The 26289-nt window shown below is 38.0% G+C and overlaps 1 protein-coding gene across 2 annotated transcripts in view; it reads left to right on the forward strand.

Annotated features, from left to right (window-relative positions):
* Positions 1-26289, forward strand: part of HMCN1 (hemicentin 1) — a 218050-nt gene that overhangs the window by 82971 nt on the left and 108790 nt on the right. For both annotated transcript variants that reach the window (XM_030031794.2, XM_041128002.1), the window contains exons 11-22: positions 1121-1396; positions 12071-12212; positions 12634-12761; positions 13479-13592; positions 14812-14970; positions 15729-15923; positions 16909-17007; positions 18485-18612; positions 20630-20774; positions 22338-22450; positions 23886-24045; positions 24861-25035. In XM_030031794.2, the coding sequence (XP_029887654.1) occupies positions 1121-1396; positions 12071-12212; positions 12634-12761; positions 13479-13592; positions 14812-14970; positions 15729-15923; positions 16909-17007; positions 18485-18612; positions 20630-20774; positions 22338-22450; positions 23886-24045; positions 24861-25035 (1834 nt within the window). The remainder of the gene's footprint in view (positions 1-1120; positions 1397-12070; positions 12213-12633; positions 12762-13478; positions 13593-14811; positions 14971-15728; positions 15924-16908; positions 17008-18484; positions 18613-20629; positions 20775-22337; positions 22451-23885; positions 24046-24860; positions 25036-26289) is intronic.

Consider the following 26289-nt stretch of genomic DNA (forward strand, 5'->3'; position numbering starts at 1 on the left):
CCCCAGTAGCTGTCACTTAGTCCTTGCAGGACACACACAGAAGGGATAGGGAGTGAGATTACACAGAGAGTTAAAAAAAGATTTAAGAAGAAGACAGAACAGACTGTGGTGATCAGGTGCAGGGATCAGTCAAGACATGACTGGCCATGTTTTAATGCAACAGGCCCCTTTTATGCCCCTTTCTACCTACTTCCCCCTTTGCTCCTCTCTGATTCACTTCCCCTGCATAGTCCTTCATCAGCTTGCATAGTTTGACAGCTTCCCCTGCTATATGTGGGACCCTCAGGTTTGTGTCCTTATTGGTTGCAAAGTCTAGGTTGACTTTGAAATGATGCTTGTGGCTTCTTGATAGCCCATCAATTAGCTTGACGAAATTTGTTTCTTGTCATTGTCTCTGTTATTGTTCATCTGTCAGGTTTGTGTGTCTGTATACTCTGGTTATTACCTCCCCTTTTCCTTATCCCATTTGACAAGGTCCTTGATCAGATAAACTTAAGGGAACAGATGCTCTCTCCTTCCACGTTCCCTTATAGAAACCATCATGGAAAGAACTTAATGATCCTTAGACCAGCTGTTGACTTGGTTTCATTGTTGCTATAAGAAGAGCTTTCTAGTAACATATTGGGGTTTTTTTCATGTAAAGCCTGTAAAAATCTAGCGCGTAGCTCAGATTCTTCCATGTGTGGTCATATCTCAGTCAGAGATCACACTGAGATGTGGTGGTGGTCCTGAATCTTCCTTCTGTTGCTGTGGCACTCTGATCTCTTGTTGGCTTTCCCCAGCGCAAGATGAGCTCAAAGAACACAGCGCTACATCCTCTCTCATACATCATGTGATCTTTCATCCTATGTGATATGATAGTTTTGAGCTAAATCAGGTGTGTTCTTGTGATGTAAGCTCCTGTCGGGTAGCTTGGCATCCAGGAGTGAAGATGCTGCCCGGGGTTCTGTTTCATGGCTTCAGCAATGTGAAATTAAACTAAATGTTAAACAAATGTTACATTTTATATTTTTTTAAACTCTATAGTGTACTTGAAGTTGTTTATCAAGAATTCACAAATGAAGCAAAGGTTCCCAAATCTTTTTCTCTTACGATTTTGCTCCTTGTTCTTTCTACGCAGAGCCTCCACCCATGATTCAGGTTCCTAATAACGTCACGGTTGTCCCTGGTGAAGGAGCCATCTTGACCTGCCTAACTTTAAGCACAGTGCGTTACAATCTCACCTGGCAGAGAAATGGCAGGGATGTGAGGCTTAAGGAGCCCCTGCGAATAAGGATGATGAGCAACCTGTCTTTAGAGGTGAAGACTGTAAAGCTCACGGATGCCGGCAAGTACAACTGCATTGCTTCTAATGAGGGTGGATCTACCACAGCATCAGTCTTCCTTACAGTGCAAGGTAACAAGGAAACTGCATGTTAGTTAAAGTTACTCTGTCATGGTTTGTATTTTCTTTATCTTGTGAGCTGTCTCTTTTAGTAAGTCTTGTACTTTATTTGTGCCTATTGATAAAACTGCTTGGAGACTGACGAACATTACGTAGTCCTTCCCTGGTTTAAAATGGCGGTGGGAGTCACCAAAGAGCACTAGTGCTCATTTTGTGAGACTGCCTTGTACTGTGTGTCTCTGAGCCGTGGTTTGATCCTCCTCCTGTAACTGCCAAATTAACTGCTGCACAAGTGAATGGAACCTGAGGTAGTTTTGTTGTTAGTGCCTCCTAAAGAGTAGAGCACAAAAATAGCTACGCACATGCATACCACTCCCCAATATTTGTAGCCAACCTCTACTTTGAGAAAACTTACAGGCTGGCTATGTGGATTAATTTTATTTTTATTTTTTTCAGTGAAATTATAACTATAATTATGTATGTGTAACTAAATTGATAAAAGTTTCTGTGTTCATCTGGGTTATTTTATGTCTCTTTATAAAAGAATAGTACTTCTAAGTTTTTCTGTGTATCATGTTATTGTATCTGGTTTATAGTGCTAAGCTAAGAACTAATCACAATTTTATGAAGGGCTAGATTTTATGAAGGCAAGGACTTTAAAAATGTCAGAAGTGAAAATGACAGTATGGCTGAGACCAAACAAAGTCTAGATCTGTGCTCTTGCTGCATACCAGGAACAAATTTCAAAAAATATGTATAAAAGCAGTAATCTCTCTTGGAGCTAATCCTTTTAAAATTTGAAAGTACTGCAGGTTTCTCTCTGTCTGTCTTGGTCATGTGGAGGTTTGAACCTTTGGTTCCTAGCTACCCATCTGTGGATAAGAAGAGGCAGAACTCAAAATGTTTTAGAAGGAAAACTATTCTGTCTGCTTGTAGGTGACTCTGACAGGGTTTCTGCTTGGTGATGGTACTGGGTCACATTCTGTGCAGAGTGGGTAGCCTCATTAACTTTGCTGCTGTAATTCTAGTACTTTGTTAACTGATGGAAAACTTAGAATTATTGAAAGAAAAAAAATTCAATGGAATTGCCTGGCTTAAGGAGCTCCACAACAGAGAAGGGTCAAAAGTGGAGTTGTAACACTTACTAATGGGATGTAGTTTTTCTTACAGGAAGAGCATACTGGTTTATCAAGGTGGAATAACTAGGTGTGCAATCTATTATGTAGGACCTATTACAAAATACAGCAGAATGAAGTGTTTCTTCATTGATCTGTTTGAATTACCCTTAGATGGCTACAGCAGAGTATAACTGTAAAATTTCTAGCAAGGCTGAAGGCAAAAAAGCCATGAAAAAAACTCAACACCCATACGTTTGGAAAACTTTGTTTTAAATTCTACAGGATTTTTCCATCAAGACAGTCATTCAAGCATGTCAAAGGCAGCAAGAGAAGCCCCCCCCTCCCTTGTTCATCTCTTCTGGGATTTAGATTTTCCTCCCTAATGTCTGTAGACCAGCTGGGAGCTTTAACACAATGACCAAATCACTTCTGGCAGTTTTTTATAGTAAAGAAGTTTACTGCTGCCACAACAGAATATTGAGTTTCAAATCACTTATATATATAGAATGATTATATCAAATATTTGGGAATTATGTTTTGGCTGGTACTGGTATTGCTAACAGCTTTAAAAGATATCTGAGGTAACCCTCTTGGACAGTTTAGATGGGCTTAGTTGAGAGTCTGAGTTGTGTTTTCTTTCATTTCTGTTGAAAGGATGCTTAGAACAGAATAAGTATGTAGAAAATGCTAAGCTGCGGCTGAATTCAGATTTCTGCAGTGGTGCCTGCCTCTGTTTGGAAAAGTAATCTACTGCCAACCTTTCAAGTGGCTATATGCAAAAGCTGAATGGTGTCAGGATGGTTGTATGCCCTATTATTTGTGATCATTTTAGTTTGCTTGGACAACATGATTTCTATCAGATTTCTGGAGGTGCTCTGGTGTGTGATTGTGTCATGTACAACCCATAGTGCTTGACAGGGTCTAGAGTAGTATTCAAAAGAACAGTTCATTTTTGGCAGGAAAAGAGTAAAGGGTGGCTATATGTAAGAAGCAAAAGCTTTATAGTGTTGTCATTATTAACATTCTGAAGAAGGAAATCTGAAGTCTTGTTAATAGATTGAGATGGTTTGTGCTTTATGTAGTTGCAAGTAATTCGGAATGTCAAATTAAATTCATATTGAAGCCCTTTATTACTGTTGGGACAGTTCCATATAGATCTCTGAATTTTGGATCATAAGAGTATAAACACTGCTTTCACCCCCATTTTCTTTCTGGAGTGGGAGTTAAGGGAGAGAACAAATGTTGGTAGGCCTAAAAATAACCCAGCATCTGCTTCACATGCTTAAGTGGACTGTAGTAAACCCTCGTTTTGAAAGCTTTCAGTTTGATGCTGCTGTTTCTGAAAGAGAACATTCATCTGGTGATTTTTTTTTTTTTTTTTTTTTTTTTTTTGTGCCAGCAGCTGTACAAATACAGACTGAAATCTTGAATGAGAGTTGACTTTTTCCCCCAGTTGTGTGTTCTGTGTTAGGGAGAACATGCTATATAAAGTCACTAATTGTCCCACACTAATACTGAGCACAGCTAGATGAAGATCCCGTTTAAAACTTGTGCCTACTTGTGGAGGAGTGGTGTACTGCTCAGGGTAGTCTGAAAGGTCACTGAATGCAGTTTTATAAGTTTCAATGAGTATAAGCTTTTGAGCCTTCTAGGATTGTATTGGTGCTTATTGAGTGCTATGACTAACTTTTAAAGTACTTGCTCATCTTTGGACCTTGTTAAATGGTGGCTACATAGTGTGAATTGTTCAAGTCCTTCCAACAGATTGGTCTTATATGGAAACATAAATGAATTTGTAAGGGCAGTCACTACTTTTTCATACGCTTCATATAATTTATCAGAAGCCTGGAGGAGCGTATTGCAGCTGTGAGAGGCTAGAGATTGGCCAGGAGTGTGAAACATTGGTGATGCTTTTCAATGATTGGTGAACTTTTCAATGATATATTTCTCACTGATGAGGGGAATTCCATGAGCATGTAAACTTTTTCTTTCCAATCTGTTACAGTCTTGTAGGCAAAAGATGAGTTTGCTATATGCATATTTGTCAGGTTGACTTAATATGGTGTGTTTTGATAGCTTGATGTTTTGTTCTTGATGTTTTCATACACGTAAGTGATATTGATTGAGGGGGGATTTTGAGGAGCTTACGCTTTTTTTTTTTTTAGTTGAAACAGTGTGCATGCTGAAGAGATTGATGTGTGGTGGTTTTTTTGTTTCCTTCCCCCTCCGAGAATTTCAAATACACAATTAAAACCCAGATCCCTGAAATTCAGGTGATGCTAAATGTGATTTTATGGTAGTCTTGGTTTTGCATGTTTTCTGGTGTAAGTAAGTAAGAGTAGACAATGAAGCACTTTCAATGGTTGCAATTGTGTTTTGCTGCTACAACACAGGTGTATAGTATGTAGAAACTTCTATGGCTTTTGCTTGTGTTTATGTTGGTGATTAGTAGAGATGTTTGAGTTTAATAATCTCAGCATACGATGAATTCCAGCAGTAGATTAACAAGAACTGAGGCAAGACTGAACATTTGTCGTATTGGGAGCCATCTAAAGTAATCATCTGCCAGCTGCTGTGCATTGAGCTCATTGCTGAACAGCATGCAGGTCAGCATACTATTCAGATGTATTTCTTTATCTGTATGTACAGGTAAAATAAAATCATACATGCTGTAGTTACTGTTCTGTCCATAGCATAGTGGGTTTCCTTTACCTGCTTATTTAAAAATGTTTGAATGCCTGTCTGTTATCACCATCACAACTGAAAGGCATTTTTAGCATCTGCTTAGAAGTAGCACTGCTGAATAATTCAGAGTGATCTGTGCTAGTGGCTAAGTGCTAGAAGCACCTAAGCTGCACCTGCAGGAAAGAAGCAGACATACTATGTGTTCCACCTGCCCACATAAGAAGTAAAGTGTATGTTTAACTTTGGGCACTGAAGAATTGTCATTGCTGTAATAACAGTCTGCTAAGGGATCTGTTGTAAAGCCAATGCATGGCAAGAGTACTGTCCTACTGTATGAATGGAGTCAACTACATTAGATGTGCAGCGGGGTAAAGTGGGACCTATTAGCCTGACAAGATGCAAATGTGCTGTCTGCTGTAGGGAACTGATGTGGACACTTACCAGCCAACCAATAGCTTGAAATCCAGGTTGAAAAAAAATTGCCCAGGTGACAATGTATGTGACTTGGCTCAACCAAAGCAATGGTAATACTTAGGTACATCCCAGACAAGGAGCAGAAACCAGAACTGAACAAAGGAGCAGAAACCAGAACTGAACACACACAATAGGACATTTAGCATGAATGTACTTATATGTGGAGTAAGTCCAGGAAAGAAACTGTCTGGATGAACAAAAGGTAAATCACCTCCTTGGCATAACCCAGTGCTTTGTTCCCTGAATTTCCTCTGCTTTTTTGTCTGAAAAGAGACAATACAGAAATAAACATCTTAGTCTTTGAGATAGCTATATAACTGATTGTGTGAATATCATTCACTTAGATATACAGATACACACTGTAATAATGGGCAAGGAGAAGTTTGTTATACTGTACTGAGTTCTTTAAACATGGAGAAAACAAGAAAGGGAATGAAATTGAAGTATTACTGCTTTACTTGCTATTTCAAATTTAGGAAGTTAATTAAATGCAAGGTATCTGTCCTGAAGAATGAAAAGGAGTTTAGTGCCTTCTGTGGTTCTTTCCAGGCTGTTATTTGGAACTGTCTGAGAAGATGAGTTCATGGTTGGTTGTTTTTTTTTTTCCAAGCTGCATATTTTAAAGATACTACCTCAAATCTGTTATCACTGTGACACTTCCACCCCTGTTAGAACAGGAAGTAAAACAGTTGAGCTCTCAGCAAAGTTCTTTGATGTAAAAGTCACTATTCTTTGAAAGAAAGACAGCTGAATCAGTAGGTATCCTAGGTGCTAATTATAATTTACTGCAGACTCAATGATAGTCATTAAGCTGTTTTTCAGAAACTAGACTCTTGCACAGGAAATGCAGGTTAGCAGAAGGGTCAGGAATTGTCTGAGCAGCCTCTCTGGAGTTCTCTGCCACTCAAGAAAATTAATGAGTATCCCCAAGTTCACTTGTCTTCTCCACACATGTGCCGTTCATAAGAGGTTCTTTTCTACATTTGGTGAAGGGGAACTGATGGGGAAAAAATTGTGTTATTAGACCAATCACTCTTATGGCCTGATATCATGAGTTGGCCTGAATTTATTGTTTGGGGAAGTTTCTTTTGATGATATTCCCTGGGTGAGATCTCTACAAGTGAGTACAGAAGTGGGACAAAGAAAGCCCTTTCATCCAGCTAGAAATATCTTTAAATTTTCTGTGTCTTTTAGATAATTTGTCACAAATTCAACTAAATAAGTGATGATTAAGCTTTTGTGATTTTTCATAGTATTCAGATCATGCATCGTAGAAAGAGTTCTTACTCCAAATAATTTAAGTCCTAACTTGATGAAAGATAAAAATTTAGGGTATTAAACAGGAAATTAGTGTCATGCATTTTAATTTCTGTCATTTGATTTCTTGCTCACTATTTTCTTGCTGCTTTCTCACAGAAAATGTAGGCCTTCAGAAAGATTTCTAGGAAGAGTTTTGGAGGAGTGAAACCATAACATGTTCAGAAATTGGTATTTCTAGATGTCTTCTGACCTGCACAAACCTCTGGTTCAAGGCAATGTTTTACACAGATCTCTTGGAAACTAGCTTCTTGCAGGTTATTTGATCTCTGTTACTGCAACAGTTAATAAAAAGCACAAGGAAATAATTAATTAAACTATTAAGTATTGTACTTGTAGCTATAGGAAAGGTGTTGGATTGGCGACCCTACCAGGAGGGCTACGTGCAGTCCTTCTTTATGCTCCTGTGCATTACCAAGTTCAATTTACACGTCAATAAAGTGAACTGTGTCTCATGTGAAGATGGGGACACATTCACTGAGAAGAACCCACTAAGTTTTGGATGTCAAAGTCCCCTATTTCACTTTCTGTAATGTACTGATTTTCCAAGATTCTGTTTCTTTATCTGCAGCATGTCAGGGCTGCTCTGCTGGAACAGGAAGGCTTGACTTTTCATTTTCATTTATAAAGGTGATCACCAAGTGTTTTTTTCCTGAGTCTACCAAGTTCTAGGGCTGACACTAACATAATGTAGGTTTTTAGAGAGTCTGAGATCAAAGCCATTCACTTCCATTTATGTGTTTCCCTGTGGAAAACACTAAGGCATATCTATAAAACTCACAGTAACACAGGAATTAGTAGACATCACTGTGGTCACACAGGACTTTGGTCTGAAGAGAATTTTTTCACACCAGCACTACAGTTCCTGTATTACTAAAAGCAGGGCTTTGTGATAAGCATCTGCTCTTGCAGTATCTTGGTAGTTAGGATCCCAAGTAGGTCAATTCAGACCCTTTTAATTGAAGTAACAGGAATGGGTTGTAACTATAGACAAGTACTAGTGAGCAGACTGGACAGAGGGATGGGGCTCCATCTATTCTCTGCCAGTATTTGTGTGTGTGTAGGAGGGTCTGGATGGTCTTGAGGAAGTGAAATTTTACAAAAACCAAACCCTTGTGTAAATTTGCAACAAACATGGGCAAACTGCTGCAGTGGTTGCGTTCTTACATGGTGTTTTTTTTAATCTAGATACATTTAAATAGTTAGCCTTGTTAATGCATTACTTGTCAGGTGAATTGGTCGAATCATTCAGTTTTCCAAAAATGTTCTTAGTGTAAAAGGCGAGAAAGAATCTTGAGGGTGCTGCACAAAAATATTGATACTTTGAGTAATGATTCAGTCAAATATCGTCTGCAGAGTGGCTTTTGGGGAAAAGTTTCTCTCAAAAAAGAAAAAAAATACATACAGAAAGTAGTGAAAAAGCATCGGCAGTAAGTATGTTTTATACTAATAAAGACTGATAAGAGGGTTTTTTTTTTTTTTTTAATGTTGTGTGAAGTAAAAATTTGGTATTTGCTGTTCCTTTTTCATGCTAAGTTTAACTGCTTCAAATGGTTTTAATGACTATTAGGGCCAAGGATGGTTACAACTACGAATGCTTCAGACTCTGAAATTCTCACCAACCTTCTTTCTCTTAAGAAGCATTACACATGATCTATGTTGTTTAAGAGGTTTTATTCTGCAGCCTTGACACTGTAAGGAGCTTGTGCTTCTCCTGCCCATGTACGAATCTTCTCCCCTATGATACAAAGAACAAAGCAAAAGAAATCAAATTGACCTGTCACACAAGAAAGCCCGTTCTATGTGCCTGCCTGGTTGCTGGCTGTTGAGCAAGAAAACAATGTGGTTAATTAGTGGCAAATGTGGCCTCACTGATTCTAGCTGGTAGCTTGAGTATTACAGCTATAGATATTGACTTTTTTTTTCCAATTAATTTCATTGCTTATGTATTAAATACAAATATTTCTTCCATCTTCTTCTGCTCTCCTGGTAATATCATTGTGTGAAAATAACTGTGTGCACAATGGTGTGCTGCCAAAGCACGATATGTAATTGCCATCTGAGACAAACAGTTTCCTAATATCAACATGAGAGGAGACCTTCCTGAAGACCAGAGCATGCAGAATATCTCCCAGTGTCTCTTGGCAGGATTTAAAACAAAATTTAAATAGCTGAGAAAGCTGTGCACATCATGAATTACTTGAGGGACTGTTCTGTAACTTGCATCCATTTCTTGCCTCTCCCAGCCCCCTCGTATCTGGATATAATCCTAGTACTTCTGGAACTATGGTTCTGCCTTCCTCTGGTGCCTTTCCTGCTCAGAGGTTTCAGAGCCATTATGAAACACAGCAGTGACTTTTCAGGACCCTGCAGCTTTTTATTAAATCTACTGTACAAGTGAAAACCTAATGAACTTGGGGAAGCTTAATGGCCGTAAATTTCAGAAAGGAAATAAGGCATTATATGCATCTGTGTTTACAATTTTGCAAATGTGTGCAAATTAGTTGCTGTTTATTATTTAATTCATTCTTGTCTTTGGCAGTATAGTTGTCTCATTTTGCATACACTTTTACTTACAGATCTCAGAATCCTTTACAAGCTCACACAGCTAGTTAATGACTGAAAACAGAGTCATCAAGTCCTGGCAATAATAGTTCTGCTTCCCAGAGGACCAGGTGCTATACTGCATCAAAGAGCCTTCCTCAAAACAGCAATTACATTTCTCTTCGAAAGAGGGGTTTTATGTGCTTAATAGGGGTGTGCAGATAAGTTTGCACGAAACACTAACAGATGTGAATTATTCATGAAACTCTTAACACAAAATATTTTATTTAAAAGTATGCTAGAAAGGTTAAATCAAAGTTATGTCCATACCTGTTATGTCCATACCTGTATACGGATGTTACAACTAATTATATTTCAAAACTAATATTTTTCATGGTAACCTTGCTCTCCTGTTTAATAAGATGTATTACAGGACAAATCATTCTATAGTAACTGTGATTGTGGCAGACAATAAAATGTCTTGTATCCATGGGACACTTAGGTACTTCCCTGCCTTCCAGCTGTAACGTGTTGTAATTAGTCCATATTATCAAGTGAAGTTGGACCTGCAGAGGCACAGACACCTTGTTAAAGTCAGCATGTGACTCAGTCGATAATATCTTTAGATTTGCCAACCTGTATTTCCCAAACCTATGCTACTCTTGATAAGCCCTTCCATGTAAAAGGTGAAGAGATCTCCTGCTGTTCTTACTTGTGCTCTTAATTTGATGTTTGAGCATTTGAAAATCATTTAATTTCTCATTATCTCATTTTCTGTCAGTCACTAATCCCCTCTCATTAGGTGTGCTGAGATCATGGGGAGGAAGATTGTTTTCTGAGTTCTGTGTTTTAATGACATTTGCTTAAAAGCCTGCTGACAAAAACCCATGGTGTTTATGCCCTGCAAGGAGGCAGAAGCTGCCTCGCTTCTGTCCTAGAAGCAGCACAATCTTCTGCAGGGAGATTCTTCTTCCAGGCCAGAAACACTGTGGTTTTTAGTTAGCTTTTTAAGCAAATGGTATTACAACACAGAACTTGGATGGTAATCTTCCTCCCCACAATGACAATGAAAAGGGCATGGTATTAATTCTTCCAGAAAGGCAGTTGTAGTAGCACTCTGAATTGTTTCTGTTTGCATTATGACAGACTGAACTAGAAAGATTTATGCTGTTCACCTAGAAGCTGCATAGCATCACCCCTTCATGTTGTCCTCGATGGATTATGCCACACATAAATAGATTGTGTGTACTGGCTCTTACATACATTTTTCCTTAGCAGCCACAAAAATGCGTCAAATGTCACCTGAGTCTATAGGAAGGTGTAACTCCCACTGAAGCTAATAAAAAAAGCTATGCAGAGCAGCCCTGGATTCAAGGTAACCTCTGTGTTACATGTATTTAGCCTCTTTTAGTCTCCCAAAAGGGAGAGTTAGGCTTAGGCTTTTCATTCTATGGATGCCAATAAAAAGATCAGCTGCAGAGGAATACATGTTAATACAGTGCGTGGTTCACAAGAGGCAAAGCTCCTAAGGTGAAGATTGATACTACTGATCTAATAGTAGCCAGTTTCATGCCATAATCAAGATGGAGTACTAACTGCTGCTACTTCAAGTTGCTACTTTTTCATCCCTTAAGTGGTGCGGATCATTTTCTTGCCGCTCTAAGCAAGACAGTCATATGTACCATAGAAGAAAATGTCGATTGCCACAGTGAATTGTTTTGGTGGTCTTTTTGACTGAGGAAATCTGTCTAAGGATATAAGTGCATGAATTCTATGAAGTTCGCCTAATCCCTTTTCTGGTGAAAATGCAGCTGAAATCCGTAACATCCGCTGGCATGGTTAACACTGCAGATTCAATTGTCTTCAACATGATTTTGCTATTAATTTCTTTCTGTGTGTGTGCACATAGATTGTCACTTTTATTTTTATCACTCAGGTTATATTCTTACCATTGGCATGCCTGAACATTTGTGGTCATTGGCTTTAGCTTTCAGGAGCCTGCACAAATTTGTCTTACATTTATAAAAATTGGCTCTGCTGCTGCTTTGCTGAGTTTTAAGCATGCATTAAAAATTCTAAGTTAATTATTACATTCAAGTTGAATCCATGTGAAACCACTAATGCGCTCATAGTTTCTATTCAGAATGATGCCCTTGTACAGCTTATGCCTCTTTCAGCCTGGCTTTGTCACCTTGATGGATCATGTTGGTGAACTTTGCTTGGTTCTGGCAGCTTTTTGTCAGAATTGGTGCCCCCATTTGGGAGCTCCAAATTCTGCATCTCAGAAAAAAGCTAAATGTGTAGGCCTGTGAATTAACTTGGTCTCTGTACCCTGAATCCTGACTTGCATACCTTTATAAAACTTTGTATGTGTTATGCTGAGGAATTGGTAGATTGTTCTAGAGAAGCAAGAAATGAGTGGGCTCTGACCTTTATCAGGATTGTTTTCTCACTACAGAGGTGTTTGAAAATGGGAATAAAGTGATTGTTGTAATCTGTGTTTTCTAAACATGTATTTTTAATTGCTGTTCTTAATTTCTTTTACTAGAACCGCCTAGTGTTGTCATTTCACCGAATAATCAGACTTTTATGGAAGGCTCTGAAGTGTCTATCAGGTGTTCTGCAACAGGTTATCCAAAGCCAACAGTAGTATGGACACATAACGATATGTTTATTATTGGTTCAAGCAGGTAGGGGTTATAGCTTTCTCTATTTATTTTTATTTGTTTTCCTATGCGAGAGAAAAGTTTTGAAGAATGCTAAAATATTCTATTTCTTCCACAGGAGTCTGAGTTTTGGAAATAGTACTTCAACCTTTACTTTTGTAACTCTTTAATTTCAATTTTCTCATCTCTAAAAGAGAAATACTGTAGGTCTTTTCTTCAGAAGGCTTTTTACAAGATTAATTTAAATGCTTTTCACAAAATGCATTGATATTCTCTGGTAGCTATAATAATACTAATATTATTGTTTATCATGAGAAAAAAACAGCAATACCTGTTTGTAAACCAGCTGGTCATGCTGCTGCTGTTGCTGCTTGGAGTGTGGATGTAACTGTTACTCTGTTTTCTTTAACTAATCATTTTGGTTGGTTCCCTGTGTGTTTCCCAGGTATAGATTGACCCCAGAAGGCACCTTAATCATAAGAAAGGCAGTTCCAAAAGATGCAGGAGTTTATGGTTGCTTGGCAAGTAACTCAGCTGGCACAGAGAAACAGACATCCACCCTTACATACATCGGTAAGTAAAAGAAACAACGTAGTGAAATTAAAAAAGCAAACTAATACATCAACAGGGAGGAACTGTTAAAATTGGTAGAACCATGCAGAACATATTGGTAGAAATTTCAAAAAACTCAGAAAAGATGTTGAACAGCTCACAAATATCCCTTTTGTTTCCTATTCAAATCTGAGTAGTATTGTTAGGTGATATTTGGGGCTTAATGTTTCTTCTTATGCTGTTTTTAAGGAAAAAAAACCTAAAATTGGGTATTAAATTGAGGTAGGCTTGCAAACCTGAGTAGATCTTTGGAGAAGGAATTATGTGTCTGTAAATTCCTGTAGCATGCTTAGCACTCTGGAGCCCTAGTCCAAATTGTGTACTCTAAACACTACATTAATATATTAATAGACTACTAAAATTTTTGATGACCGACATCTGGTTGGAGCGAGAGAGAGACTGAATCTTTTTACTTTCTACATGATCAAACTCTTCCAATTCTTTCCTTAAATTCCCATATAGTCTCTGTATGGTCCCAGTGCTCTGGACATTCCAGGCTCTACTTTTTCCTGTTTCCCAGTGTTTGTCACCTTACATGATTTTTAAGGCTTTCTGACTTTTAATACAAATACTCTTCCATATAACAAGAGAAAACTCGAGTATTTCATGGTTTATGTCTTAAAAATGGTATATATTTTGGATGAGGAACTTAATTTTTTCTATATTGTTTCTTTTTAGAGGGTCCAACATTGACCATAGTTCAAAGTGAAATTCTGATTGCTCTTGGAGACACAACTATTATGGAGTGTAAAACAACTGGAATCCCACATCCCCAAGTTAAATGGTTTAAAGGTGCGCTTCTTACTTTGTGTTTGGTTTATTTACTTTAGCAATAACATTCAGAACAATGATCTTGAAGTGACTTATTTTCTCAAAAGCTTTATGTAGTTCCAACTAGTGACTGACCTGTGAAATTCTCTAAATCTAGAAGATGTGGTGCTTAACCTCTAGGACATAAATTCTTGCTCCTGTTTAAATACAGTGAATGAACATTCTGTAGCATAATTAGCAAAAAAAAAAAAAAAAAAGCTGAGCTTTTTGCCTACTTAAATAAGGTTTATTCTTGTGACAGAAAATGGTTAGCTCTATGCTACAAAAATTGCAAAACATTTTTCTATTTTTCCCATTGGATCTTTGCTTGAATTCTTTTGCAATGCCTAGGGAACTTTTATTTGTTCATTCTTCCAAATCTCAGAGTTGTCTACTACAATTTCTTAAATAGGGGACCAGGATATTGGGTATCATAACTGCAGGAGTTTTCATAACATTAAGTCAGAGAATCCTGTCTCAAGACTGAACATTTATTCTCAGAAAAAGCAGTTGATGCCTGTGTGTTATTGTATAAAACACGTCCCTGCTGATTTTCTGGAAAACCAGTAATCTTGTTTGATAGATATTGCCAACAGATAGCTTATCCAGTCCAATCCTTCATCTCTGACAGTGGCTGGATGGAAGCACAAACCCTGTTGTGGTCTGTTTGCAAGTAAATATCCCTCAAAGGAAGCTACTTCTGAACTCACTGCAGTTAATGCTTGCCTTGCATTTTAAAGCAGGAGTCAACAGGCTTTGATACTCATCCTAAAGAGTACATGTGGGTGAATTCTGAATGTTACACATCAGTATTCTGGCTTCTGCTGAGCTTGAGAGGTAGCAGAGCTGTTTTCTAGGTTTTGTGGAGTTCCCAACTTGGTACAGAGCTGGCAGACAAGTGGCTGCCACACATAGTCTCTAACTTGGAAGGAGAAATATAGCCTGGCACACTGTCCTAATGCTGATCTCTGTCCAAAGCTACTTGGGTTTGTGTTCTCCATGTGAAACAAATAAATAAAAAGGGATTGTATCTAAGGTAGTAAGGAATTTTCCACTCAGTTGAGCAGAAGTCAGAATGCTCATCTGCTAAATGAGTACAGGCACATTGTGAACTAATCTCAAACTTGGACCCTCTTTTCTTGGAATAATTTTGGTAAATACCCTGTTTTATTTCAGTTACTTTTTTTCTGTCTGGACTCAGGTGACTTAGAGTTGAGGGCATCAGCATTTCTCATTATTGATACTCATCGGGGTCTTTTGAAGATCCAGGAAACACAAGATCTGGATGCTGGTGACTATACTTGTGTGGCTACCAATGATGCAGGGAGAGCTTCTGGAAAGATAACTCTAGATGTTGGCTGTAAGTAGCTTGCAATCTAAGGCAGTAAATACTCTAATTTCAGTGTTTCTGTTTCGGGTCAATGGTGCCTTGTTTATTTGAACCTTTCTCACAAATACGTGTAAGTCTGTGTGTGCTTGAACATCTTTCTGGTGGTGTTCACTAAGCTGTTTCCTTGTCATATTTGGACTCCAACTTTCCTTCACTCTTACCTCTTTTGCTAAGCATAAAAGTTACGAGGAGGAAGAGAGGCAGAGGAAACTGTTCAAACCTCAACCTAACATAGTTCTCAAGTAGAGAATATATTATACTAACTTAAGTTACTACATGCAACTTAGCCCCTCCTCTTCTCTTTTCCTAATTCTTTCTAACTGCTTGTGGCCTAACACATCACATCTTGTTAAATGCATGTTCCTGTCAGGCACGTACACTTTCTGAAGCAATGAGCAGCACTGTTTGACGGAGATGAGGAACTTAATAATGCTAACATTTGAGCATGCACGTTCATCTGATGGGGGTGGCTGTATCTTCATTTCTTGGAGGTGTTTAGCCTATTTCTGAGCTCCTCATTGTAAGTACAGACCATGCAAGGCTGCTTTTGTAAGGTGTTGCTAGAGGTGGGAATCTATTGTTAGAAGAATAATTGTGCATAACGGGACATAAATTGAGGTCGTCAATAGTGCAAGCAGAATGCTAGTGTCATGTTGCAACCCCAAATCACTTTCTGTGTATATATTTTTTTTTTTTTTTTTTTTTTTTTTTTTTTTTTTTACCCGCAGCTCCCCCAGTTTTCACACAGGAACCCAGTGATGAATCTGCAGATATTGGTTCAAACATCACGCTGCCATGCTATGTTCAGGGTTACCCAGAACCAAAGGTTAAATGGAGGCGGCTAAACAGTGCTTCCCTTTTCTCAAGACCATTCGCAGTTAGTTCTATCAGTCAACTCAGAACAGGAGCTCTATCTGTTAACAGTAGGTAGACTGAACTTTTTTTAAAAAAGATTCCAGAAGGAAATATGACACATGCAATGTGTTCAAGTTACTATAGTCCTTTATAAAATTGTTAACTTTGTAAAAAGACTGGATTTTTATCAGAGATTGTATTTCTGATATTGACTTCATTGCTTTTGACATGCAGTTCATTTTCCTATGAGTTTGTGAATTCAGTGGTGTTTGGTCATTGGCTTCATTCTTCTTCACAGAAACTATTGCACCTTTGTTTAAACATATGTGGGTTATGGTCTCTGTTGATACTGAGGAGCCATGGATTATGGATTTTCTTTTCTTTTCTTCTCTCTCTCTCTCTCTCTTTTTGAGAGAGAGAGAGAGAGAGAGAGAATCATTTCTAAACTCACTGTTTTAGACAAGTCCTAATTTGCATAGTAACAAAAATTCTGCAAGTGGCTTTGTAATTCCACTTACTTAGAGCATTTCCGTCGCCCTTATACTAAGTAATATTATTCTGTTTTCTTAATTAGCTTTTTTATTCCTTTCTAGACATAATCAGGTTGGGTGCAGTAATTCTTCTCTACTGTACATACAGTGAGGTAGCTCATGTCTTATGTACTATTTTGTGGGTGTCTGTTCACATACAGACACACACTGCTGTATGTAGCAAGTAATATTGCATAGTCAATGCACTACATGATAGTATATGTACATGTAGGTATATGGTGTACTACTATATATTATTTATACACATTAGTATATACTGTATTAAAGTATATGCAATAGATAAAGTGATGAAAATTATCATATATATATATGTATATAATGCTTTTTTTACTCAAGTGCTCATATAGTCATTGCTTCTGTACTTGGTGACAGATGGAAGGAATGATCTGACCAAAACTGAATATTTGAAACTGAAAGATAAAAGGATAGGGTATCCATGTATTGCAAACTTTTCAATATCATTTCAGATGCTGCAATCAGATCTCTTTTTTTCCCCCTCTAGATTTGTGGGTCAGTGATGAAGGAACTTATATCTGTGAAGCTGAGAACCAGTTTGGAAGGATTCAGTCACGGCCAGCCACGATCACAGTAACTGGACTGGGTAAGACTGGTTAATGTCAGCGACACAGTGAAAGGAAAGACTGGCAGCGTTTCAATACCTGGAATACACTGGAGGAGGTGATAGTTGGTGGTGTTTGTACAACAAATAGGATGTCTGTGGGTTATGTACATGCATGGTGACGTATCTACATGCTATATTTACACATATGTAGTCATCCACACAAACTGAATCAGAAGACATTTGCATGGAATATTGTAATGGATTTCTAACCTGCAAAATTCACCGAACATTGTCTTTTGACTGGCTACCTTAATTTGAATTAGTTCCATCTACACTTTATAACACAGACTTCAAAAAAGTGATTTATCCTGTCTTCTGTTTCTTATTTCTAAGTAAATTTATTAAGGAATGAAAAATCACCATAATAATGAATGCTAATGATGGGATTTCTACCATTTAATTCATCTTAAAAAAAAAAAAAAAAAAAAAAAGGCAGCAATGAACTTGCTTAGGTCAGTGTTTTGATGTAACTGGGAAGGAATTTTAGTGATTTGAGAAGACAGTAAATGTCTAGCTTTGACAATAGCTGTGCTGTTAAGGAGTTGTTTATTACCTTAGTTGGACAATTGAAATAAAAGGAAAAATAATGCTATGGAATGTATACATTTGTGGGAGGATAAGAATGGAGTCCATCTACCATCAAAGAAACCATTTGTTAACTTAGAACATGTAGTGGGAATCTGTAGTGCTAGCAGTATTTGATAGACATGTTTTTACTGATTTTAAAAGTGTTATTTAATACCCAGTACTTGAAATTAATTTACCAAGCATGTGCCCAGGGGTGCTTCCTGTTGGGTCTTTACAAAGCATGCAGAATTTTCTGCTGGGTTGTTGACCTCTCTTCTAATCCTTCAAAATTTTATGCCCGAAAGAAATTACCACTTATTTTTTGTCCTCTCCAAATCTGCTGCTTTTGGTTTTTGGTGTTTTGCCCAAGTAAGGAAAAATAATATATCAACTTGGTAACAGGGGAACATGAGTTTTTAGGGAAATGCTGGATTGGATCCAATTTCAGCTGGACAACGTCTTCCATTTGCTGCCATTCCTTAGTCTTAGGATCATTGTATGTGTATTCTTCCAGCTTCTTTTCTCTTCTATGCTACCCCACCCCTTCATTTGTTTCTTTCTTTTTTCCTGCCTACATCGTTGACATTTCAGATAGCAGAATCCCATCTGGTATTTCTTGTTGTAAAATTATGTTGGAACTCTCATGCTGTTTGTTGATGGCAATTTTTTTCTTGCCCCTTTTTTTCCTTTCTACTTAAATTGTATAGTTTTCATTGTAGGAAATGTTTCTTGCTCCGTATTTGTATAGTACTTTGCACAAGGAGACCTTTGTCTGATGATGCTGCAAGTAGCATTAGTGACAAAACTAATAATAAAAATAAAATGTAATACTTTACATGAATATAAAAAAACTCCTAATAATTTATTCTAATTCTTTCTTTTGTTCAAGTTACACCTCTGATTGGAGTAAGTCCAGCCACAGCTAATGTAATTGAGGGGCAGCAGCTTACTTTGCCATGTGTACTGCTTGCTGGAAACCCCATTCCAGACCGGAGGTGGATTAAAAACAGTATGGTGGTAAGACTGTGTTGCTTCCTGTAAGATTTATTGGCAGAGAAAGTCTATGACTGACATTTCAAGCCACAATAACAACTTGGTTTAATTTACAAAAGTTGATGTACGAATATACTGATAGATTTTATGCTTAGAAGTAAAGATGCTTCACAAGATTGGACTGGCTCGCTGGAAACAAGGATCCAATGTCATCAAGGTGAATTACAGCACATAACCACCACTCAACAGGAGCTGCTGCCACCTCAGGAGAAGCCAGTTGTCTGTATCTGTAAGACAGTAGCTGTTGCCGAGTTTCTGCCAGCGCTGTCATTCAGAGTACAGTCATTCCCCTGAGAAATGATTGTTTATTACCATTCAAAATATGAAAGTGGAAGTGTGGCATCCTGACGGTTATGCCTCACTGATCACTGTCATGCTAGGAAATTTCTAACTCTGAAACATAGATGAGAGAATAGGAGATGGTAGTGGGGGATGTGAAGGTTTAGAAAAGAACTTGAAACCAAAGTATTTGTGAATTGTTCTTTTATCTTCTATTTTACTTACTTTCAAAGCAGTTTTATGCATTCTTGTTAGCTCTTGGATTTCAGCCTTGGGCTCTGAATATAGGAATGCTGGTGAAATATACCTACCAGAATGACAAAAGTGCTGGAATTTAAACCCTGGTAACTGAAAAGCATTTCTTTTTCCCCATTTTTTAAAAATAAAGATAACAGAAAATTTCTGTAGATTTAGGGTTTTTTTAATATCATGACTTTTACTGTTGCTTATGGGACGAGATAAATGTCAGTGTCCCTGTACCATATACTCCTTTCCTAGTGGTACACTGCTCAGAGCATGAAAGAGTGTGTTTTCTTTCCCTCTTGGAAGCATGCTGTTGCCAATTTATAACTCTTGCAGGCAGAAAGGTGGTGTAGACACCGCGCCGAGATTAGTTGTCTGAGTGAAGTTTCATTTCTTTAGTAGTAGCAAAATTACTGACTTTAACATCCTTATGAAGCTGTGCTTTTTATCTTGCTTGCTAATTTCTCCCTAAAGCCATTTCTACACAGCTGTAATTAAAAAATAATAGCAAAATCTTTTATTTATTGTCACCAAGCAGAGCCCTGCCTGGCACTACCTGACCCTTCGCTTGCTAGTTTTCTGCTCAATTTTTTTTATCACTGAGAATCATTGGCCTTTTCTTTAGACTGTGTAAGTGCAAGTAGCACAGGCTGTAACTTCTGTGAGAAATACTGGCAGGATCCTCCTTGTTGAGTTGCTAATTCCTCTGTATAGTAGTGCTAGTTTCCTGTAATTGTAAGTTCATGGCAAAAGCTACACTCCAGGGAAAGTGTTGGAGTAAGTTATATTTAGAGAAGAATGCAGCTTTTTCTGAGCATGGCACGACTGGAACAATTTTGCATTCTAACAACCTTTCTGTAAGGCAAGTCTATGTTGCAGAGCTCATGGATTTTTTTTAATGTTGCTACAGGGTATATAACTTTTAAAAAATTACTCTTTGGTGAAAGTTAAAACTTTTCTTATCTTTCACAATGGTATGCTTCAGAGCTGATCTCTTCTACTTGATAGATATGGCACGTTTGAAGTTTTTGATAACTGTAAAAAAAAAAGGAACTATTTGTGGAAGAAGAACAAGTCATTGCACTCATCAAGAGCTAATCTATGATCAAATTTGGTTACTGGAATAACATAAAAAAATGCAGTAAAATAATTCAGCTAAATTTGGTTTTGCTTCAGTGCATGATTATAAGCATGAGTGGCAGTTCTATATGTGCTGCGGCAGAGCAGAGTTGCTGTTGCAGATCTTAATCTCGCTCCAGCAGTAAATACAAGGTGATACAAAATTCTTATTTAAAATTAGCTTTTTATGAAAGATGGAAAGTAGGAAAAGCTGTAGTAAAATTCTTCAGGAACATATAATTTTTAAGAATGTGAAATAGTCAAAGCCACGCTGCATCCCAAAGAAAATATTACCAACGAGTATTTTCTTCAGTAAAACATTGCATCGCTCTTTTGGCAGCTGGTTCCCAATCCCTACATGAATGTTCGCAGTGATGGAAGCCTGCACCTTGAACGAGTTCGGCTGCAGGATGGTGGTGATTATACCTGCATGGCAAGTAGTGTTGCTGGGACAAGCAACAAAACTACTACCGTTAATGTGTATGGTAAGGAACACTGTCTTGTTGCTTTTGAATGCAAGATGAGAGTGCATTTCCTACTAACAGCAGCTTTCACTAGAGCTTTTTTGTTACAGTTATACTAATTTCTCAGATTTCCTCTTTTGTCATGATGTTACTTCGTAAAGTAACATTCTGGGAAATTGGATCCACTCCACAGGAAAGAACTGAGTGGTGAGACTGTTTCTAAAATAAAACAAAAATAACACCATTTTGTGATTGTAAAAGATCCTCATTGTTAAACATCTACAAAGGTTGGGCTGTGCAGTCTTCATCTCTAGCTTTATTAACAAAACAGATGCAAGTGGAAATCTACTGGAAAACCATGAAAAGTGCTGTCTGGGGGGTTCATAATTGGTATAAGGAAACACAACACTCATGGGAGAATTAGAATTAAAATGAATTATTAGTTTGGCAAAATGTGTTTGGTTTTTTTTGTGTGTGTCCTGTGTCCCCCCCCCCCCCCCTTTTTTTTTTCCTTTAATTAAAACATACCAAAAATTACACTGACAGCAAGACAAAATGTTAGCATTGCGGTAACCCATCTGTATTTCAGCTGAAGATGCTTGTATTAACTCTGTGTGGGGTCACAACCACTTCATGGTTTACAGCCTGAAATTTTCTCACATGTTAAATTAATCATGGCAGATTTATTTTAAGCTTCACTGAAGATGCTGGAACATCCTTTTATGTTAAGAATAGCTGCTATTCTTTAACACAGGCAAGTACTCAGTGTCTGATTAGGTCTTCCATGTCAACACTAGTTTTTGGCATATTTCAGAACTTGAGAACAGAAAGGAGTATATTTGTATGTTTTTAGAAAGAACTAGTTTTTGGTATTATAGCCTTAAATCTGATCTTTTTTTCTGTTGTTAATTCAAGACCAGCTCAGTTAAGTAGGGGATCTGGGGTTCTTGTTATCTCTTGTTACTGATTTTGTGAAATGATCTGGTATTTTTATTCAAGTTCATCAAGACTGACTGCAGTCAGTCCCTGCAGAAACTATCACTGCAGTTAGCACAACTTCGTAGCTTTTATAACAAAGACTAAATGAGCTTAGAGTGTGATCAGTTCTTCACTCTCATATCTGTTCTGTTCAAAATGTTGTCCATCGATGGAAATTGATTCAGCACCAAAAATGCCAAACCCAATCTTGTGAAAGGTGCTGTATAGGTTGAATCATGTACAGTACTGTTTTGGTAAGCCTAAAATGTTGTCAGAGGATATTGTGACAAAGCCTTTCTGAAATGATTGCAATCAGCTATGTGAAATACCTACAGCTAGTTTAAAACTCTATGTACCTAATCCAATGACCAACCTATAGCTGACATGCTTTGATATGAACAGGTATTTATTCTGTTAGGAAAGACTGGAGAGTGGAGAGCAAAGTGGCTGGTCATTGTCAACATTAGGATTCAGAGAAGAGGCTGAAAATGCCCAAACCCTGCTGCCTGTCTGAAGTAGTAATTGAATATAAGGATTTTATCGTAAGAGTTGTGCCATGGTTTGAAATGTCTTCTGCATCTGTGTAATATTTGCATTTATTTTTAGTTCTGCCTGTTATTCAGCATGGACAGCAGATATTCAGCACCATTGAAGGAATCCCAGTAACATTACCATGCAAAGCAAATGGAGTTCCTAAGCCTTCTATTGTCTGGTCCAAGGTAATTTCTCATCTTTGAGCTGTTCATGGTGAAAGATGAATTGAATGCATCATTTAGTTGTCATAAAAACTATATGCAAGAAACATGGCCAAAAGCATCAGTTGTGAGGGACCTGGCAATCTCTATTTATTCATATCTGCTTTTGTTTCTTAGAGCAGTGCTTTCTGGCCATGGTCCAGCCATAGATCAATGTTCTGTTCTTTGGAAGGGCTTTGGTTATCGCTGTGTCTTTGTTTTTAACACTTTAGAAATTGTTCATATTCCTGTTGTGAATTGATAATTTAAGATTAGGCAACCTGCCACAGATTGACAGTTCATTTTTGTTTTGGAGCCTTACTTTAAGATGACTTTTTCCTCTGAGGAAAGTGTGTCTAATAATGACATTCTGGGGTTAATGTTCTGTCACTGTTCAATCATGTCCTTGACAAGGTGTCTACTGAGGAGGACCTCAACCTTTTGGAGAATTTGTCTGAAAGTCAGGCTCCACCTTCCCCCCCCCCCCCCCCCCCCCCCCCCCCGCCCGCCTGCCTTGAACAGCATGATTTCTGGTAATAACAGTTATTTGGGGTATGTTGCAGTTCACATGATATTGCTGTGAAGGCACTATTGTGCCTCAGAAGTTGTGCAGATGTAACTGATTGGGACCTTATGAACAGCTTTGTGTAAAAGAAGGAATAGAACAAGGTTAACTGTCTTGGTTTGGTAGGGAGGAAAACATGGGAGGAGTGTTTTTTCTTAATTATCACTTACAACATTCAATACAGACAAGGAAGGATCTGCTGACTAAGAAACACTTTATATAACGTATACAAGATACATTTGGACATCAGAAATCAATGTCAAAATTAACTCAGTTGAAATCTTGACTTCTTAATTTTCTTTTAAGAATTGGGGTCTGTAAAATGTAACAAGTTTTCTGCATAAGAATCCCTGTGCTTCTGCTCTTGTTACTGCTTAGGCAGTGACACTTAAGGAGTGTGAAAAGTTAGTTGAAGTTAGTTAATTTGTATGGAAGGAATTTTGGGGCCAGGCTTCTTAGTTAATATAAAATATTTTGTGCATCTCGTCCATAAACAATGGAATCAGTACTGTAATATAAATGAAAACATTGCTCAATTTAGTCAGACTGCCTGCAAATTGTTTGGTCTACAGAACTGCATGAAAGAGCGTGGAGCATATTGCACAGTAAAAAATTAGACCCAGTGTTATATTACAAATACAGTATCTTTCATACAAAGAATGGGTTGCAGCAATGGGGTAAGCTAGCGGAGATGCTACAGGCCCTAACAATTTTTATATTCTCTTAATAATTTTAATGTTTTCATTAGATTTTATCACTGTAAGCTTTACCTTTTATTGAATTAAACAGTTGTAATTTGGTTTATTTTAGAAAATCCACGCGCTGTGGACTTTTTTTTTTTTTTTCTTTCCACAGAAAGGAGAAGTAATTCTTCCCAGCAATGTGAAATTTTCTGCAGGGTCTGATGGAAGTCTGTATGTAGTTTCACCAGGGGGTGAAGAGACTGGGGAATATGTGTGCACTGCAACAAACGCTGCTGGTTATGCTACACGGAAAGTCCAGCTGACTGTCTATGGTATGTATGAGCTACAATCAAATATAGTGTTATTGTCTGTCTCCTGCTGCATTCTACTTTAGAAGGTAAAACCCACTCAGGTGGATTGTGAACTAGGATACCCACGGTGCAAACAGGATTTAAACTAATATTTAATTGGTGCTTTTGGCTTTGTCCTAGATCACTGGATCCACATACTAGGCAATTTTACAAATGGCTGATACTGAAAGGCCTATTCTTCAGCCATTATGATTCTCTTAAAACTTCCTGATTCCTGTTACCTTGAGTTCATGGACTAGGATCTTGGGCTGATCATAATTTCATCTTTTATGGAAGTGGATAGGAAATATCTGTATAGGAATGGAATTTCCTGCTGATAGAATCCCACCAGTCCCAAAGCTTCCTACCATCTCCCAACATTACAAAAAGTTTGATTTAGGTGTAGGCTTGCTTTGCAAGGCTTTTATGGCTTGTAAGTATTGGTGCTGTAGTGTAACATAGTTCAGGTATTGGTTGCAAACTACCTATGCAATACAGAGCTCAGCATGTGTCTGAACTACATAGATCTGTTGCTATCCAGCTTTTTAGGTAGATAGTGCAGTCTTGCTGGTGTTTGTGGTATGACATGTAGGCATCAGCCAGTGTCTGAGCTACAGGCACTGTATATCAGCATTACAGTGATTTATGTCTATTGCAGACACGTCATTAAAAATAAGATTGTAATGTTATATACCTCATTAAAAAATAGATGTTTAATCTGAAGTAAAACTGTGTGGTGTTACATTTGTACCAATATGTATATTCATTGCAGCTTCTTAACATGTTCCATGTTATAGTGAAACCTAGAGTATCCAGGCCTGGTGACCAGCAAGGAAATGCGTATGATAAACCCATAGAGATCTCAGTAATTGCAGGGGAAGATGTCACACTTCCATGTGAAGTGAAGAGCTTGCCACCCCCCATAATTACCTGGGCCAAAGAAATGCAGCTCATATCTCCATTCTCTCCAAGGTAACAATGTTTGATGAAAACAAAAGAAAAGTGAAATTGTGTCTAAGCTTTCAAGACTTTGGAAGGGCATATAATTTCTAATCACCACAGGATCAATCAGAAGGTATTAAGTTGTCCTGCGTGAGGACCCTGTTTTACTAGGTCTTGAAACTCTTTCCTGAACCAAGTGTATGCCTCTTTCTGAAGGATACTAAGACCATGCATCATTATACAGCTTCCATTCCAGTGCATGTTTATATGCAAACGCAGGAGGCCAAGACAAAAGAGATCCTGTTATATTTGTACTGTGGTGGTGCTCAGAGACCCACATAATCTGTGCCTGATTATAAATGTTTAAAAACTGTTTTTCTTTTCTTAAGCACTTCATATTTATGCTCAGGGGAGCATTGTCTGTTATTCATATGATGTCTGGGCTTCCAGTAGAATACAGATGATTATAAATGTTTGGGAGTGCTTACAAGGGCTTATAGCTCTCTGTGTTTTGGACCCAGAAACTCTCCAGATATTCTTGAACATGTGAAAACATAGCTAAATGCTGATAAAAATGTTAAGTTGACAGTCTTAGAGAATGAAGAGTTGGGGACTGTCTTGTATACAGCATGGGCCACCATGTTGGAGTTGTTCCTTATTATTTTAGTATGGTGCAAAATAAGTGATTATTCTCTGTATGTTCCCAGTTGAAGTGCCAGGTACTCTCATGGGGCGTGCTAGTGCTTTCTAGGATTCAGGATACCTCAGAAAGGGTAAAGTCTACAGATGTATTCATAAACCAGGAAACAGAAATGCTGGCCAAATGTCCACTGTAGCGATTGCTGTGCCTGTTGTCTAGTGTGTCTCAGTGATCCAAGTGGAAGGAATCAGCCAGTGTCTGAGCTGAATTAAGGAATAGTACAGACCTGAAGGTGAGCCTCTTTCCCTTGTGGCCAGATATATACCTCAGAGCCACCCATTCCAGCGGGTCTGCAACAGCCTCAGCAACTAAGAGCTGCTGGGCCAGCATATTTGGTGAAGGAGGCTTGTGCCTAGAGAGTTGATTTGTAGTTAGTAATCTGCGTGGAATTTTCTGCTGTGTCTGACGAGCATGTTGCATGCACTGACGAATCCATGTTCTTGTCCCTTACTTGCCCTCATTTTACCTCGGGAGACATTGATAAATTAGACTACTTGCTTATGGCTGTTGTGGAGAGATCCAAGTTGTCCAGAGTAACAGAAGTCCAGCTCAGCCCATTCCATAAAATTGTTTACAGATGTCAG

The sequence above is a fragment of the Aquila chrysaetos genome, chromosome 12 (assembly GCF_900496995.4).
Source record: "Aquila chrysaetos chrysaetos chromosome 12, bAquChr1.4, whole genome shotgun sequence".
Taxonomy (NCBI): Eukaryota; Metazoa; Chordata; class Aves; order Accipitriformes; family Accipitridae; genus Aquila; species Aquila chrysaetos.